Source organism: Hippopotamus amphibius, chromosome 2 (genome assembly GCF_030028045.1).
Source record: "Hippopotamus amphibius kiboko isolate mHipAmp2 chromosome 2, mHipAmp2.hap2, whole genome shotgun sequence".
Taxonomy (NCBI): domain Eukaryota; kingdom Metazoa; phylum Chordata; class Mammalia; order Artiodactyla; family Hippopotamidae; genus Hippopotamus; species Hippopotamus amphibius.
In genome coordinates this window covers 191,048,097-191,062,413 of record NC_080187.1, presented here as the reverse complement: position 1 = coordinate 191,062,413, position 14,317 = coordinate 191,048,097, and the positions used below count along the sequence as shown (strand labels likewise).

General features: G+C 41.2%; 1 protein-coding gene and 1 long non-coding RNA gene across 4 annotated transcripts in view; one reads left to right on the top strand and one right to left on the bottom strand.

Moving 5' to 3' along the window:
* Positions 1-1,582: 1,582 nt before the first annotated feature.
* Positions 1,583-13,205, bottom strand: DUT (deoxyuridine triphosphatase). Of its 3 annotated transcripts, none has more exons than XM_057722112.1 (7): positions 13,015-13,205; positions 11,890-12,028; positions 9,697-9,788; positions 7,660-7,704; positions 2,885-2,959; positions 2,650-2,720; positions 1,583-1,711 (listed from the first exon to the last, which is right to left on the bottom strand). In XM_057722112.1, exons 2-7 carry the CDS (start codon positions 11,973-11,975, stop codon positions 1,655-1,657), a joined length of 426 nt encoding a protein of 141 aa, XP_057578095.1. In that variant the 5' UTR covers positions 11,976-12,028; positions 13,015-13,205; the 3' UTR covers positions 1,583-1,654. The 3 variants fall into 3 exon arrangements, 2 of the variants coding, with proteins under 2 accessions (XP_057578095.1, XP_057578096.1); XM_057722113.1 differs by lacking the exon at positions 13,015-13,205 and adding an exon at positions 12,570-12,989; XR_009051351.1 differs by lacking the exons at positions 1,583-1,711; positions 13,015-13,205 and adding exons at positions 5,452-5,567; positions 12,570-12,937 and having other exon boundaries at positions 2,648-2,720.
* Positions 12,176-14,317, top strand: part of LOC130845216 (uncharacterized) — an 83,320-nt gene continuing 81,178 nt past the window's right edge. Inside the window, exon 1 of the long non-coding RNA XR_009051352.1 lies at positions 12,176-12,249. This is a non-coding gene — a long non-coding RNA (uncharacterized LOC130845216). The remainder of the gene's footprint in view (positions 12,250-14,317) is intronic.

Here is a 14,317-nt window from a genome sequence, read left to right as displayed (position 1 = left end):
TCCATTCTATATTCTCTTTATTGCTTGGAAGACTTAAGATGCTACAAAGAACATGGGCTTTGAAGCCATAGGACCTGAATTTTAATAGTGGTCATCACTAGCTGTCTCTGAGCTTTTTTTTGTTACCTATAAATTACCTGTTCTCCCACGGGCATGAGAGAAACTAGCAGTTTCTAAGTGCTTAACATAGTGGACTTAACATTAACAGTGTAAACTAAGGCTATATCTCTTGGTAGTCACATCATACTCTGTTCTTACTCACCTGTTACTACATATTGCTCGGGGTTCAGAGAACCTGACTCTGGCTACTTTAGCAGAAAATAATTTATTTAAATTTTACTGACTTCAGAAATAATTTATACCATAACCCAGTACACACTTGCACACGTAAATATATAATTCAAATAATCTTAACAATATTTACCCATCTGATGTGTTGTCCTCTGCTGTTTCTCTATTCAATGTTTTTTTTAAATGCTAGTTATGACCCACTGAGTTGATTTCATGACTAATGAATTGTGACCCACAGTTACATTTCCAAAGTAATGGAAAATACTACATTGCAGGGTATAAAATGGCCTAGAGAATCACTAGAAGGACAGAAGAAAGAAACTAACCTGTGCTTCCAACCCTAACCCTAACCCCAGAAGCATTCCATCTGTATGACCCACACCTGCAAAATGATGCCTTTTGAGTCTCACACTAGTGCATCTGATTGACAAAGCCTAGGTGACACCCAAAGCCCTGGTGCAAAGGGGTGGGGAAATGCAGAAAAGGAAAGCACACCAAGAAGAAGGCTGCAATAGATGTTAATCAATCTAATTCATGTTGCTGAGATATACCTACTGAAAGGTCCTTGGCTTGGACAAACCTGTGGTCTAAGCATACCTCATTAGATCTTTTTACCCCTATTAAATTGTATATTTTCTTGGATGCGCCCTATTACTGCTACTTCAGTAAGGGAAACTCATATAACTACAATGTACTTGATAGAATGAAATTCAGAAGAACAAACCAACTGGAAATTCCCAAGTTACATTTCCTTTCACAAATACACCTCTACCCAGTTAACCTGGGGTCTAGAAAAAGGAAGGTTAAAAAAAAAAAAAGGAAAAACCTAAAAATAAACAAACTGAGGATTCCCTTCTTCCCACACTCACAAAGAATCTTAAGGTTAAAAAAAAACAGTTTTTAGATCACTGAAAAGAAGGGAAGAATTAGGAATAACTTTAACTTCTTTTTGTTGTCCTCTAGATCAGTTTATGCAATAATTTGTATCTGTGAAAGAATGCAAATTTATTGAGTGAAAGGCATTGCTTACGATATATAAAGCAATTAAAAAATAAGTTACTGAAGGGGTAATGCACAGTGAATCAAATAATATAGGTTTTGGGGTAACTGATGTGCATTTAATTTAAAAAAGAAACTGCATGAGGTCACCACACAGATGTATATAACAATCAAAACACAAGAAAGCAAGTTTCTACAGGATCCCCATAGAGGTACCCTTTCCTTGATCATAAGAGAACCAACTATTTTTAGTAGCTAAAGTTATTAAGTTTACAGAAGTGCAAAACACCAAAACACTGTAAGCAAAGTCTTTATTTTCAAGGAAAAAAGTACATTTTCTCATTTTCTGTTCTTGGCATAAATTTTAATTATTTCCAGTGGAACCAAAACCTCCTGAACCCCTTCCTGTGTCATCTAAAACCTGAAAAGACATAAAGGTAGTGAGCCATATAGTTAATTTCAGATCCTTTTTCAGTTCTTTCCAGCTCCTAATTTTTAAGACTTTCATTCTTGCTATACCATTGTTTCAAAAGGGAGATTACATAAAATTAAATTTTTAAAAGTTTCATAAATTAAAATATTGAATAATTTCCAGAAACCCTAAGGGAATAGAATTTCACAGTCTGTTTAAGTGGTTTATTATCCAAAGTAATGCTATATAATAGCTATGGAAAACATTTCAAGAAATTCTATAACTAAGATTTTAATTTTGCCTGAAGTAGGGCTAGTTACATATTCTACTACAGATGGTTCCCAATTTAGGATGGTTTGACTTATGAATTTTTTGACTTTATGATGGTGCGAAAGTGATATGCATTCAGTAAAAACTGTTCCTCAAATATTGAATTCTGACTTTTTCATGGGCTAGTGATATACGGTATGATACTCTTGTGATGCTGGGCAATGGCAGTGAGCTGTAGCCGCCAGTCAGCCACACCATCACAAGGGTGAACCACTGATACACTTACAACTGTTCTGTATTCATACAACCATTCTACATTTCACTTTCAGCACGGTAGTCAATAAATTACATGAGATTCTCAACACTTTATTATAAAACAGGCTTTGTGTTAGATGATTTTGTCCAAATGTAGGCTAATATAAGTGTTCTGTGCACGTTTAAGGTAGGCTAGGCTAAGCTATGATGTTCCGTAGGTTAGATGTATTAAGTGCATTCTCAACTTAAGATACTTTCAACTTACGATGGACTAATGGGGATGTAATCCCATTAAGTCAAGGAAGATCTGTATTTAGTTACAAATAGCATATTAAATCCTCAAAATTTTATTTTATTAAAATTTTATTTTTCCTTCATTGAAGATGTTACATCATTCCCTACTCAGCTTCTATGATACTTACTTGAACTTCCTCTATTTCTGGGTAAAATATCCGTTCACAAATGAGCTGTGCAATTCGATCACCCTTTTTGACTTCAAAGGAAAAAACAAAATTTATTACTGATATTTTATCAATGCATTCTCTGTATCTTGCCTTGTACAGTACAATGAGAATTAGAGAAGTTAGTATGTGTTATTTAGACACACATAACTTGGAAAACTCACTGCATTTATGTGACTATATATATTTAACATACCTTCAAACTTTTCTTTCCCAAAATTAAATAGTACAACACCAACATTTCCTCTATAATCTTCATCTATGACACCAGCTAGAGAAAAGAAAAATAATATTAGCTTGGTTTATGGTACCAAAAGACTAAGGGTATATGATTACCTCAAAATCATTCCTATGTAGCTCTGAGAGTTTTATCCTTGTAATGAATATGTAAATCTTGCTCTGGTACTATGTAAAGCCTCAAAACTAGGAAATGATATTACTAAAATGCAAATAAGAATTTAGAAAGTGGTCCTAATTTTCCAACCTGTCATCCTTACAAAATGGTGACCATTACCCACTCTAAATTAAGAGTAGGCACTTAGCATCTCAGACAAGTCATCCTGAATTACTCTCTCCAATCCTACTGTCTATCTGCGGCACACCTGCCAAAAAGACTAGTAGAAAATTATGATTTGGGTTTTAAAGGCTTTTCCTGGTAGCAGCTTCCCACTAATATCCAGACTGAAATATGATTGAGTCATAAATAAAAATGTCAGAAAGCCTGAAGATCTGCAGTGGAATGAGTCAATGCTGACACCGTTAAGTAGCAGTCTAGCAGATATCAGAACATTCCATTTTTATAATGAAATGGAGCTGAACCGTTCAGCTCACGTTCTTCCTCTCCTTTTAATCTGGGCTACCATCCTTTCTTAGAGCATGATCTCTCAGAAGACATTAGCACATAGGCTTAATAATGGGTACACTTTTACACAGAACTGTATGTAATTTGTACCTGTTTGAGATTATAAACACAAGGGCAGCAAATCTTTGCAGGAGAGAAACCTGAGCCAGGGCCCAGCCTTGGCCCAGAAAAGTACATTTACCAGACTTGCTAGCCCTTATCTTTGGGCCAAGAATCCAAATGTTTCCATAAACACAAGCACAGATAATATAAGTGCACCAGGCCTTCTCATTTCCTTTTTTAATATTGAGACATAATTCACAATTCAGTGGTTTTTAGCATATTCAGAGGTGTGCAAACACGACCACAATCAATTTTAGAACATTTTCATCACCCCAAAAAGAAACCCCCTACCTATTAACAGTCACTCTCCTATCCCCTCCATCTCCCTCAATACCTATTTCCTTTTATACTTTCCCTTCAGTTTGTAAAATGCTGGATAGGAATCTAATTAAATGTAGCTCCATGTCACATCTTACATCTTCTTATTAACACCTCACTTCTTTAAAAAACAAAACAAAACTCTTATCAAAGAAGAAAAAAGAAAATAAAACATATCAGGAATTTAGCTCAAAGGGTACTAATGCTGGTTGGTGAGACTCATAATTATTTGAAGGTCAACTGAAAAAAATTTTTTTTTCTTTTTTAGAACAAGGGTAAGCATCCCCTTTCAATTTTCTCATATAAGAGGGGGAAAAAAAAGCAAAAATTTTAAAAAATTCCACCATGGGGAAAAATATTCAGAAAAACCAACATTTTAGATTTTTCCAGTGGATTAAGGTAGAAGTTTAAATGGACCCCTGTGCTTTATGAATGAATTACTAGGGATAAGTGAAACTGAACTTAAGCACTTCTTAAAAGGTTCCTGACACAACACTTTTAAGAGTTTGCATTAAAGATAAACACATTTTTAACAGTGAAAAGGGTGAGTATAAAAGTGGCTGAAAGTGGTTCATATCATGTCTAGACTGAAGGAAACAGTCTATTCTTTTCTGGTTCTATGGCAATAAAACTTTAACCAATTCAAAAAATACTGAAGCCTGGCATCTTCCCCCACTGCCAGTTGATCATTAAATTAGTCCTTGATATTTATTGAACGAATAGATATAAAGATGGGATCAGCTGTTTTTTATATTATCTAGATGTATAAAGTTTCATCTACAGAACAGCTCAGATCAGAGTTAATGAAGGAACCCCTCAGCAGCAGGTCATTCCATGCCTCCCATGCCGGAACAAATGACCACAGGCCTTGGCATCTCCATGTGGGAGTGCTGAAGTACAGGCTAGCGTTCATCCACCTAGAATGCATTAGGTAAAGACAATGTGGGCGGCCTTCTGAACGCTCGTTTCATTACCCAAATAGTACAAATACATATGAAGTAAAGGCTAATACTGTTCCCTGACCCTCCCTCAGGTAGCCAATGTTACAGTAATGTATTTTACACATTATTTTCTTTCCACCTAAAATATTATTGATATCCTTGGGGAGTAATATATCTAAATCTTAGTCATTCTTTTAGATCCCAAATATGGAAATACAACGCTATGTAACTATTCTCCTACATATCAAACAGGTTGTTTTCACATTTTTCCCATATTAATCAAGGCAGTCCTGTACATATGCTCTTGTGTATTAGCTGGTTTTTTTTAATTCTCATCAAATAGTTTCAAAAAAGCACTTTCCTGGGCTCAAGGGTGTGTATATTTAAAATTGTAATGGATATTGCTAGATAACTTTGTAAAAAAGGTATAGCAATTCAAATTTCTATCAGTGATATTTAAGAATGCCCATTTCCGAACTCCCTGACAATAAATACCAGATCTTTTAAATTACGGCCAATGCGATGAGTAAAAAATGGTACCTCATGGCTGTATCTGCATTTTCCTGATGACCAGCAAGGCTGGGCTTTTTCCCTCCGTGTGTCTGTCGCACACTTGCACATCCTCTTGTCCATTTTAAGATCATTTTTTTTCTTATCTGTTTGGGTATTTAACTCTTTTTCATATGACTTGCAAGTATTTATTTATTTACTTTATGGTATCTTTTACAATACAAAAAAACTCCCTTTTGTAAAGGCCTTTTCTATGTATCTGTAAAGTAGTCCTGTCACACTCACATGGTTGGGGATCTTAAATTCTGCAAAGTCAGGTGACCTACCTAAATTTTATGCTTGGCACAAAGAAGTCTGAAAAGTCCTTAACTAAAACAAATGAAGTTGTCTGAAGTCAATTAAAATGTATGACCAAAAAAAGGCCCTTAATTAATACTTTTTTAAAGTATGAATGCCAACGGTATAAAATTTTAAAAAAACCTAATAGTTCTAAGTTCATTTATTACTTATTACTCAAAGGCTAACTGACCTTCAAGAAAAACACAAGACTTATTCCTTTTCTATATAAGGGACATAAACATCAGGGATATTTCTCTTCATGAGAAAGCAGAAAGTATTTTGAAGTTATCACTGGAAAAATCATGCATTGGAACTGGCAGAGTGATTAACTGACTTCAGGCAAAAGTTTTACTGTGTCAAGACTTTGGCATGTCATTTGTTGGAAACCTTCTTTAGTGAAAGCTATCCACACCTACCAGATGTGAATTCTGAACGGAATCCTGCATACTCAACTTTTCCCTTTGACCCTTATTTACAGCCTGGGATTTCTAACAACATCCCTCTTCTGAAATAAACTGTAGCCAACTATGATAAACTCGTGCCTAAGAGACATTTTTAAGATACTCTGCATCCAAGAGCACACCACAATGTGACTGTGTGAATAATACCACACCAACCACCAGGCAAACTAACTTTCCATTGCTTTTACATGAATTTTTTTCAGAGGATTGTTTTCAACAGAGCAAAATTTAGTAATAAAGTCAGAAAAACAGTTTCCATGTTAAAAAGAAAAAAAAAAATCTGAGAAGTCCCTAAGGGACAGGAAATATTAGGTACATTATCATTCAACCTTACCATCCTTCAGGGGCAAGCACAGTAATTTTCATTTTTACAGATAAGGAAACTGAGGTTCAGAAAAGCTAAGTAATAACTAGCTTGTTAGTGACCAAGCTGGGGCCCAAATCCAGTTGTTATTCCAAAGTTCATGTTCCTGTCACAATCCTTTGAAATTTATTTAAAATTGTATATACAATTTTATATATTGTATATACAATCTTTTATATCCTTAAGTTATAGTCCTAAATGACCATACTGACCTTGTAAAAGTATTTTTGAAAGTCAAGCATAACTGAGCCCAGGCAATCCTCAACCCCGGAGGGCTGTCCCTCTCTGCTGAGTCAAACTGTGCTCCTCTTCAGTCCCTAAGAACTACTTCTAGGCTCCCGGCTTGCCCTACAGCACCACCTAGCGACACCATGGGGAGACAGCCCAGGGACAGGCCTCGGCCAGAGGTCACCAGCACCCTGCAGCGCAGGTAACAGTGAGCTAATTCAGGGCAGTGCTCCGCAGGTGGAGGGACAAGGCAGGGTGATTCACAGTATTTAACTGCAGTGGAAAGAACAAGGGGATTGGAATCATATGGATGGATTCCAGTTTTTAATGTGTCAACTTGGGCTCATTTCTGAGCCAGTTTCCTAGTCTGTTAAAAAGTAGCTTTGTAAAAACGCCAAGAGGTGGAGAATTTAGCATATCCACTTATCTGAGGACAAAGATGTCTTGTTAGAGAAGCTTTCACTACAATTGCTTAAATAATGATAGAAAAGCTTTTCCTTTCCTTATGATAACAAACTTCCTTCTATGAACAGAGTCATTTTTGGACTAAATGCAGATTATCACTAAACCAAGGCAAAATCCTGTCAGATAGTGTCTAACTTATTAGTAAAATAAAATGCATTTCACATAATGGTCGTTAAAAAATTAGACATACTCAAACAGCATTTAAAACTATATCATAATCGTCTGTAATGTCAAGATAGAAATTTCTAAAAGGCAAGACAACAAAAATCATTTTCTTTTATTGATGATAAAAATAAAATTTGTCATTTGATTACTGCCCCTTAAGCAAAGACAAAGTAAACACTTGCAAATATTTACAGAGCAAAAACATAACTATATTACCTCCTACATCTATGAAGTGTTTTGCAGCCAAGCCAGAACGTGGAGCTACAAAACAAAAAAGGAGAAATTGACTGTCTTAAGAGGGAAGGGCAATACTGAATATAATTGACACAATTTAAGCATGTCACTCTCATCTCCTATAACATCTGTATCTTAATCTTAACCTTAGCAGATGCTTCTAAATTAAAAATGTGTTTATCACATTGTATTACGAAAGTACAAAAGAATAGTTTAGAAAATATTGACAAGGTTTAATTCAAAAGTAACTTAAACCACTCCAGCATGTCTTCAGGCTCTATGATGAGGATCTATGGTGGTGAAGCCGTGGACTGCTGGAATGAACTGGAATGTGAACAAGTGGGGAAAACTGTAGACAACTCTGTCCAGATGTCTGGTCACAAAGGGAGGATGGTAGCTGGCAGGGACACGGGGCAGAGGAAAAGGACTTTTAAGATAGGAGATCTGAGCATGTTGCAGTATGGGAACATGCAGAATGAGAAGAAGGCAGAGAGAAAGAGGCATAAACCCAACCACAGAGTAGCAGAGCTTAGCTTAGAACTTGGGGCTCATACTCATAATTCAGATGCCAAAAGACACATCTGTATGAAACAAATGAACCAGAGTGAGAAGCTATGTTTATATCTCATTCTTGCTGACTTGAGCATCAGGCCTATTAATTACGCTAACTTCTAGTATTTTAGTCCAGAATAACCTAAAACAGGCACTTTGTCAATAAATGCTACCCCTTCATGCCTTCATTGTTATTTCACTCCATCTCCTAATCCCCTTCCACACCCCCCTCCAAATACACTAAAAATGCAGTCAGTGCTGCCAAAAAGAGATGGAGAGTTCATCTCATTTTTCTCTTTCTTTTAAAAATTTATTTATTATTTTATTTATTTATTTATTTATTTTTGGCTGTGTTGGGTCTTTGTTGCTGGGCACGGGCTTTTTCCAGTTGTGGCGAGCGGGGGCTGCTCTTCATTGCCATGCACGGGCTTCTCACTGCAGTGGTTTTTCTTGTTGTGGAGCACAGGCTCTAGGTGCGTGGGCTTCAGTAGTTGCAGTGCATGGGCTCAGAAGTTGTGGCTCGCGAGCTCTAGAATGCAGGCTCAGTAGTTGTGGCGCATGGGCTTAGCTGCTCTATGGCATGTGGAATCTTCCCAGACCAGGGCTTGAACTCGTGTCCCCTGCATTGGCAGGCAGATTCTTAACCACTGCACCACCAGGGAAGTCCCTCATTTTTCTTTTAACGGCTAAAGTATTAGCAGTTCTCAGACTCGTGGCTAACAAGATTCCCCCAGGGATCACAGTTTCATTTGCTCCTTCATGTTTACTCTGCAGTTAGTCAGCAAGTAATTACGTTTTAAACTCTTTGTACAGTGACAACTGACTTGCTGCAGAAAAGTTGGCTTGTTGGCTTGCCCTGCATTTTGTCTTCTCTCCTCCCTTGATGAGACATTTCCCTCTAGTGCACTGAAGAGCATCCCTTACCTAGCACACTCCATTGGAGGATACCCAAAGGGGGAAAGGCTAAGGGACCTGGTATCTTCAGGGGTTAGAAACTTTACTCTCATGATATAAGATGCCATGTGCAATTAACCTAGGCCTGCCTCTTTTTTCTTATAAACACCATCTTCACAAAGAATTCGGACTTCCTATGCAATCTGATCCTTGAAGGGGGAGTTGGTGGTAAGACTGGAAAAAAGCACCAGTTAAAAATCACCTATATTTTCAGTTTTTCTCACAGTGAGTAGTTGTGAAAACAACCTGCTGAGCCAATGTGAGTGTCCTAAAAGCTTAAGCAAGGAATGAAGAAAAAAAAAAAAAAAGCAAAGAGAGGCAAAAGTAGACACGTAAAGGAAAGGAAAGTTTTCAAATGACTGCAGTTGCCATCACAGGTGGCACATCTTTATTTCAGGACACAGGCCAAGCAATATCCCTTCCCTCATTTATATCCCAAATGAAACTAAGATGAAAGAACATTTCACAAAGGAAGAGCCTGACAAATAGTTACCTGTGTCTCAAGTCACTTACCTACTCTTCCATAGCACCCAGAAGGAAGAGCTATCTGAATGTCTGTTTTCACAAGGGTTTTCTCCATAGGTGGTACTGTGTAATCATAGGCACTAGAAAAATAGGGAAAGATAACTGGTATTTAGATAAAGTAATTCTCTGTGCATTTTTTGGTGAAAGAGGTGACAACATGTAAATGTATTCTCCCCTGAACAAAATTTTTAAGCATTCAGCAGGAGGGGGCTGAAAGGCAGACTTTTAAAAGGTAAATGCTTCACTAACATGGTATGAAAAGAAGATAAAGAACCAAGAAAAACAGTAGATAGTAGCAAATAATAGCTAACATTTATTAAGCTCTTACTATGTGCCAGGCACAGTTCTAATTGCTTTGTATAACTCATTTTATTCTCACAAAAATCCTCTAATCGTTAGGGAAAACATGCAGAAGGAAAGGAGAAAATGGATGGTCAACATAAATGATGAGGGGGGCCGGGTGGTGGTGTAAGTTCAGCTGTGTTGCATCTGTTCTGGTCTTGGTAGTTTACCAAACTTACCAAGCAGTGGCCATGAACTTCACTGGCCCACTGTGAACAGGCCCTGGAGATGGACACTACCAAGGAACTGGTTCTCTAAGGTTCACCCACCAAATGCTGCTATTTTACTATTACTATTTCCTTGATAGAAATTTAAGAGATTTTACAATAAGCAGAACTGGAAGTTACTTTGGAGCCCTTAATTAAGACTGATAAAGTGGTGCTATATTTTTCTTTTCAATGGAATTTCCTGTCTTGAAATAGTTAAAACTCTAAATTATTGAAGAGATGAGTTATTTCCATGTCTATTTCAGTATATAGAAAGTCACCTGTGTTTATTAGGAGGATGCTTATAAAGTATCTTAAATCGAAGTCTCTCCTAATACTCACAATAGCACCCAGATATGGTGTAGTCAATCTACATCACTCTACTATTATTCATGAAAATAAGGGACTGAACTATATCCCTTTCAGCTGCAATAGTCTATACCTCACTTTTCTTTTTCTTTCTTTTCTCCCACTATCATCACATACTCCTTTCTTCCCTTCTCCTGTACTTATGACTTAGACCAGTGGTTCTCACATTAGAATTATCAGGGATGCTTTAAAATAAATCCTAAGGCTTGGGATTTAGTCATGTAATAATCACCCTATCACCCCCAATATTACTTTTCACCTACTTTAATGGTTCTAAGAACTGGGGACAGTAGTCAAGGGGAAAAAAAAGCACTGAATTCAGGGCCAAAAATTCTATTATACTTAAGCCCTTGGGCAATCAATTCATCTCTTCACAAACTCCCACATCTGTAAACAGTAACACTCATCTACTTCAGGATTGTTGTATTAAATAAAATAGCACATGGGGCAATTTTTAAGTACAGGTTAAAAGTGCTGTACAAAAGAGAAGGTGGTAGTACTACCAACATCTCTGCTTTTCATATTCGGAACCTTTTGGAAATTTCCAGTCCTTGGGGAGACCTTAAATATGGACATGTAGAGAAATTTTACCAACCCTTAAGGCAGAAGCAGCTTTAGTTAATCCTACTTAGGTATTTTATTAGCTAAGAACCTAGGCTCTCCCACCGTGGCTTTTCTTTCAACGGAGCACAGCATCGCTCTCAGGCCACTCCCTGAAGGCCAAGGTGGGCCTTGTTCACCTCTACCTTTCAGTTGGAAAGGGCACAATAAATGTCGCAAAATAAATAACACCTGGGCGGGCTTTATTGATATTTACTATTCCATACTCTGCCCAAATCCGTATTGAATTCTTGCTAAAGAGGAAAGCTAAAATTTTCAGCATTAAATAAAAGACAGAGGGACTTCCCTGGTGGTCCAGTGGTTAAGACCGGGCTTCTACTGCAGGGGGCACGGTTTCGATCCCTAGTCGGGGAACTAAGATCCCGCATGCCACGCTGCGGGGCCAAAAAGAAAAAGAAAGAAAAAAGAAAAGACAGAAACCCTATATAATGCAAAAAGCGTTTGTTTCTGTACTTTTCAGTGACGGTCTCAAGCTGCGGCAGTCAGCGGGCCGCGCGGAATGTCAGCGCACCTGAGACCTCTATAACTCGGGAACTGGGACTTCTCTGCGAGGGGCAGGGATGACGAGACAGAGGCGGCCCCCTCGGCCTCTTCGCCGGTGCCCGCCTTCCCGGGGGCGCGGGCGGACAGGGTGCCCACTCACCTGTACAGGTCATAGCCGGCGGCGCGCGCGGACCCCTTGGTCGGGGCGGTGGCGTGCTCCGAGAGCCGGACAAAGCGCAGCCGCATGCCGCCCTCCTCCGCTGGCCGGACCCTCTTGCTGGGGGAGCTGACTTGTGCCTCTTGAGAGCAGGGCATGGCCGGGCGACACGTGAGCACAAGAGGGAGCGGAGGGAACAAGAGCGAGCAGGGTGAGCGCAGCGCACAGTTCTAAATTTCCCGCCAACGGCTCCCCACTCCGCCCCCTCCCCCTGGACGAGCCCACAGTTCGGGCGGAGAGAAGAGATGAGGCTCGAATTTGGGGTTGGAAATCCTTCTCGGAAAACAGATTCGGGAACAGAAGGTACGGAGCCTTTTAAAGCTTTCCAAACACAAGGCATGGATCCAACGTCAGTGGCGGCCTCTCCGGCCTTGCCCTCGCCCCCAAATACAAAACCACTCCCCTCCCCCGTGAGGGGACTCGAATGGACTCGCTCCCGCCCGCCGGGGCCACGGGCCCTCCCACTGCGCGCGCGGCCCAAAGCCCGAGGGCTTCCTCAGGTCCCGCCGGCTGCCCGCCCCCTCTCCGGCCCCGGGGGCAGCCGGCCGGGCTCCCAGCCTCCCCACGCCCCGGAAAGCGTCTCTCTCCCGCCCGGGCCCCGAAGTCACTGGCGCTGCGGCAACCTCGGCTCGGACTGCGGGCGCTGCTCAGCGGCCGGAGCGCGGGGCGCTGCACGGCCCCCGGCGGGGTGGGATCCTGGGGCGGGCCTAGCCGGGAGGGCCCTGCCGTCTCCGTCCCTGGCCTTGCGCGGCGCGCGCCGTGAAACGCCGAGCGGAGCAAAAACGGAAGGAAACGGTAGCCGAGCACTGGGAGAGGGCAGAGGGAAGGCATTTGCTCGAGTTGGGCCGCAGGTTGGCGCCGCTCCCGCTGGACGCGCTGAAAGACGCGCCCCGCTGGAATGACCTCGGAAGCAGTAGCCGCCGGCGTCTGACGAGCGGCGCGCGGAGGCGGCGCGTCGACAGCCCTGCGGCGGGCGTAGGCCCGGGCCCTCCCGGGAAGCTGCGCTTTCGGCGTCCTGAGTCTTGCCGCCGCCTCCGGCTGCCTCCGCCTCCCTTTCTCGACGCTCACCTTTTATCTGGCGCCGGTGTCCCGACGTCGGGCCCTGAGCTCTGCCGATTTACCTGCGGCGGCGCCGCCCGCGGCCCTGACTCGCCGGCTTCTGTTCTCTGGGGCCGGAAAAGCGGCGGAACCGCATCACGGTGCCCGTGACGGGCACGGCGCTCAGTGCTGGGCCTTAGGCGGTGGGCAAGGCAGCGAGTTCGGTTTCCTCCCGGCAGTGAGAATGCAAGATGGAGTGTTGTTTGTTCTCAGAGGGGGCGGGGGACATCTCAGCTGAATTCCTAGCACTCTTTCGGATGACCCCATAGGAGCACAGAGGAGGACCCCGTGGCTGTGATTCTGTGATTCGAACAAAGATCCCTGGCCACACTGGTATAATTTACATAGGGATGAGGAAATAACTTTTCAGGTAATTGTAGATTGATTTTTCTAGGGTACAGGTATCTCCAGCTATCTCTGGAACTGACGCTAAATCCTCAAAGCTAAATTGTAATGCACTCTCTCAAAAGAAATACACACTATAAGGCACTTTTAGGAAAATGACAAATAAAAATGTTAGGGAATTGTTGGGGAAGTTTTCAGATTTCCCTTGCTGTGCCTTTCCTTACAGGCCCCATCTTTTCAGTCTCCTTTACTGGCTCTTCCTCTTAAATGTTGGAATTCCTCTGGGTGAGGAATGCTCTGCCTACACTGTTCTCCCACGGCTTTAAATGTCTATACTCTGAGGACTCTCCAAATTTATACCTATAGCAACGTGATCCGGGCCCTCTTCAGCCTCCTCTAGAGCCATAATCTGGCTCACCCCTTGCTCCTGGCCACAGGGGCGTTCTAACAGTTTTAGACTCACCAGCCATTCCTGCCTGGGGGTCTCTACACATCCTTCCTCTGTTTGTGCTCCGTGTGTTTCAAGTCTCACTCATTTCAGAAAGACCTTCCCTGACGACTGAAGCAGCTGACCTCCTCACCATTTTCTAGCGCACAATCAGCTGTTTCTCTTCACACCACTTGTACTACAGTCTGTATCTCCCCTATGTATTTATTTTCTCGTTCATTATCTGTGTGCTCTAAGAGACAGAAACTCCATGAAGGCAGGGACCAAATGTGTTTTCCTTCACCATTGTATTCCTAGGGCCCAGCTTAGTGCCTGGCTCAGAATGGTGCTTGATAACTATTTGTTAGATGAATGAATGAATGAATGAATGATAAGAGATCTCCTTGCCTGTTCCATCGGGACCCCGTATATGATCACTTCTCAAAGACTTCTGATTTTTCTGTCCATTCCTTTATGTTTTTTAATCAAAAGTGTTTTCCA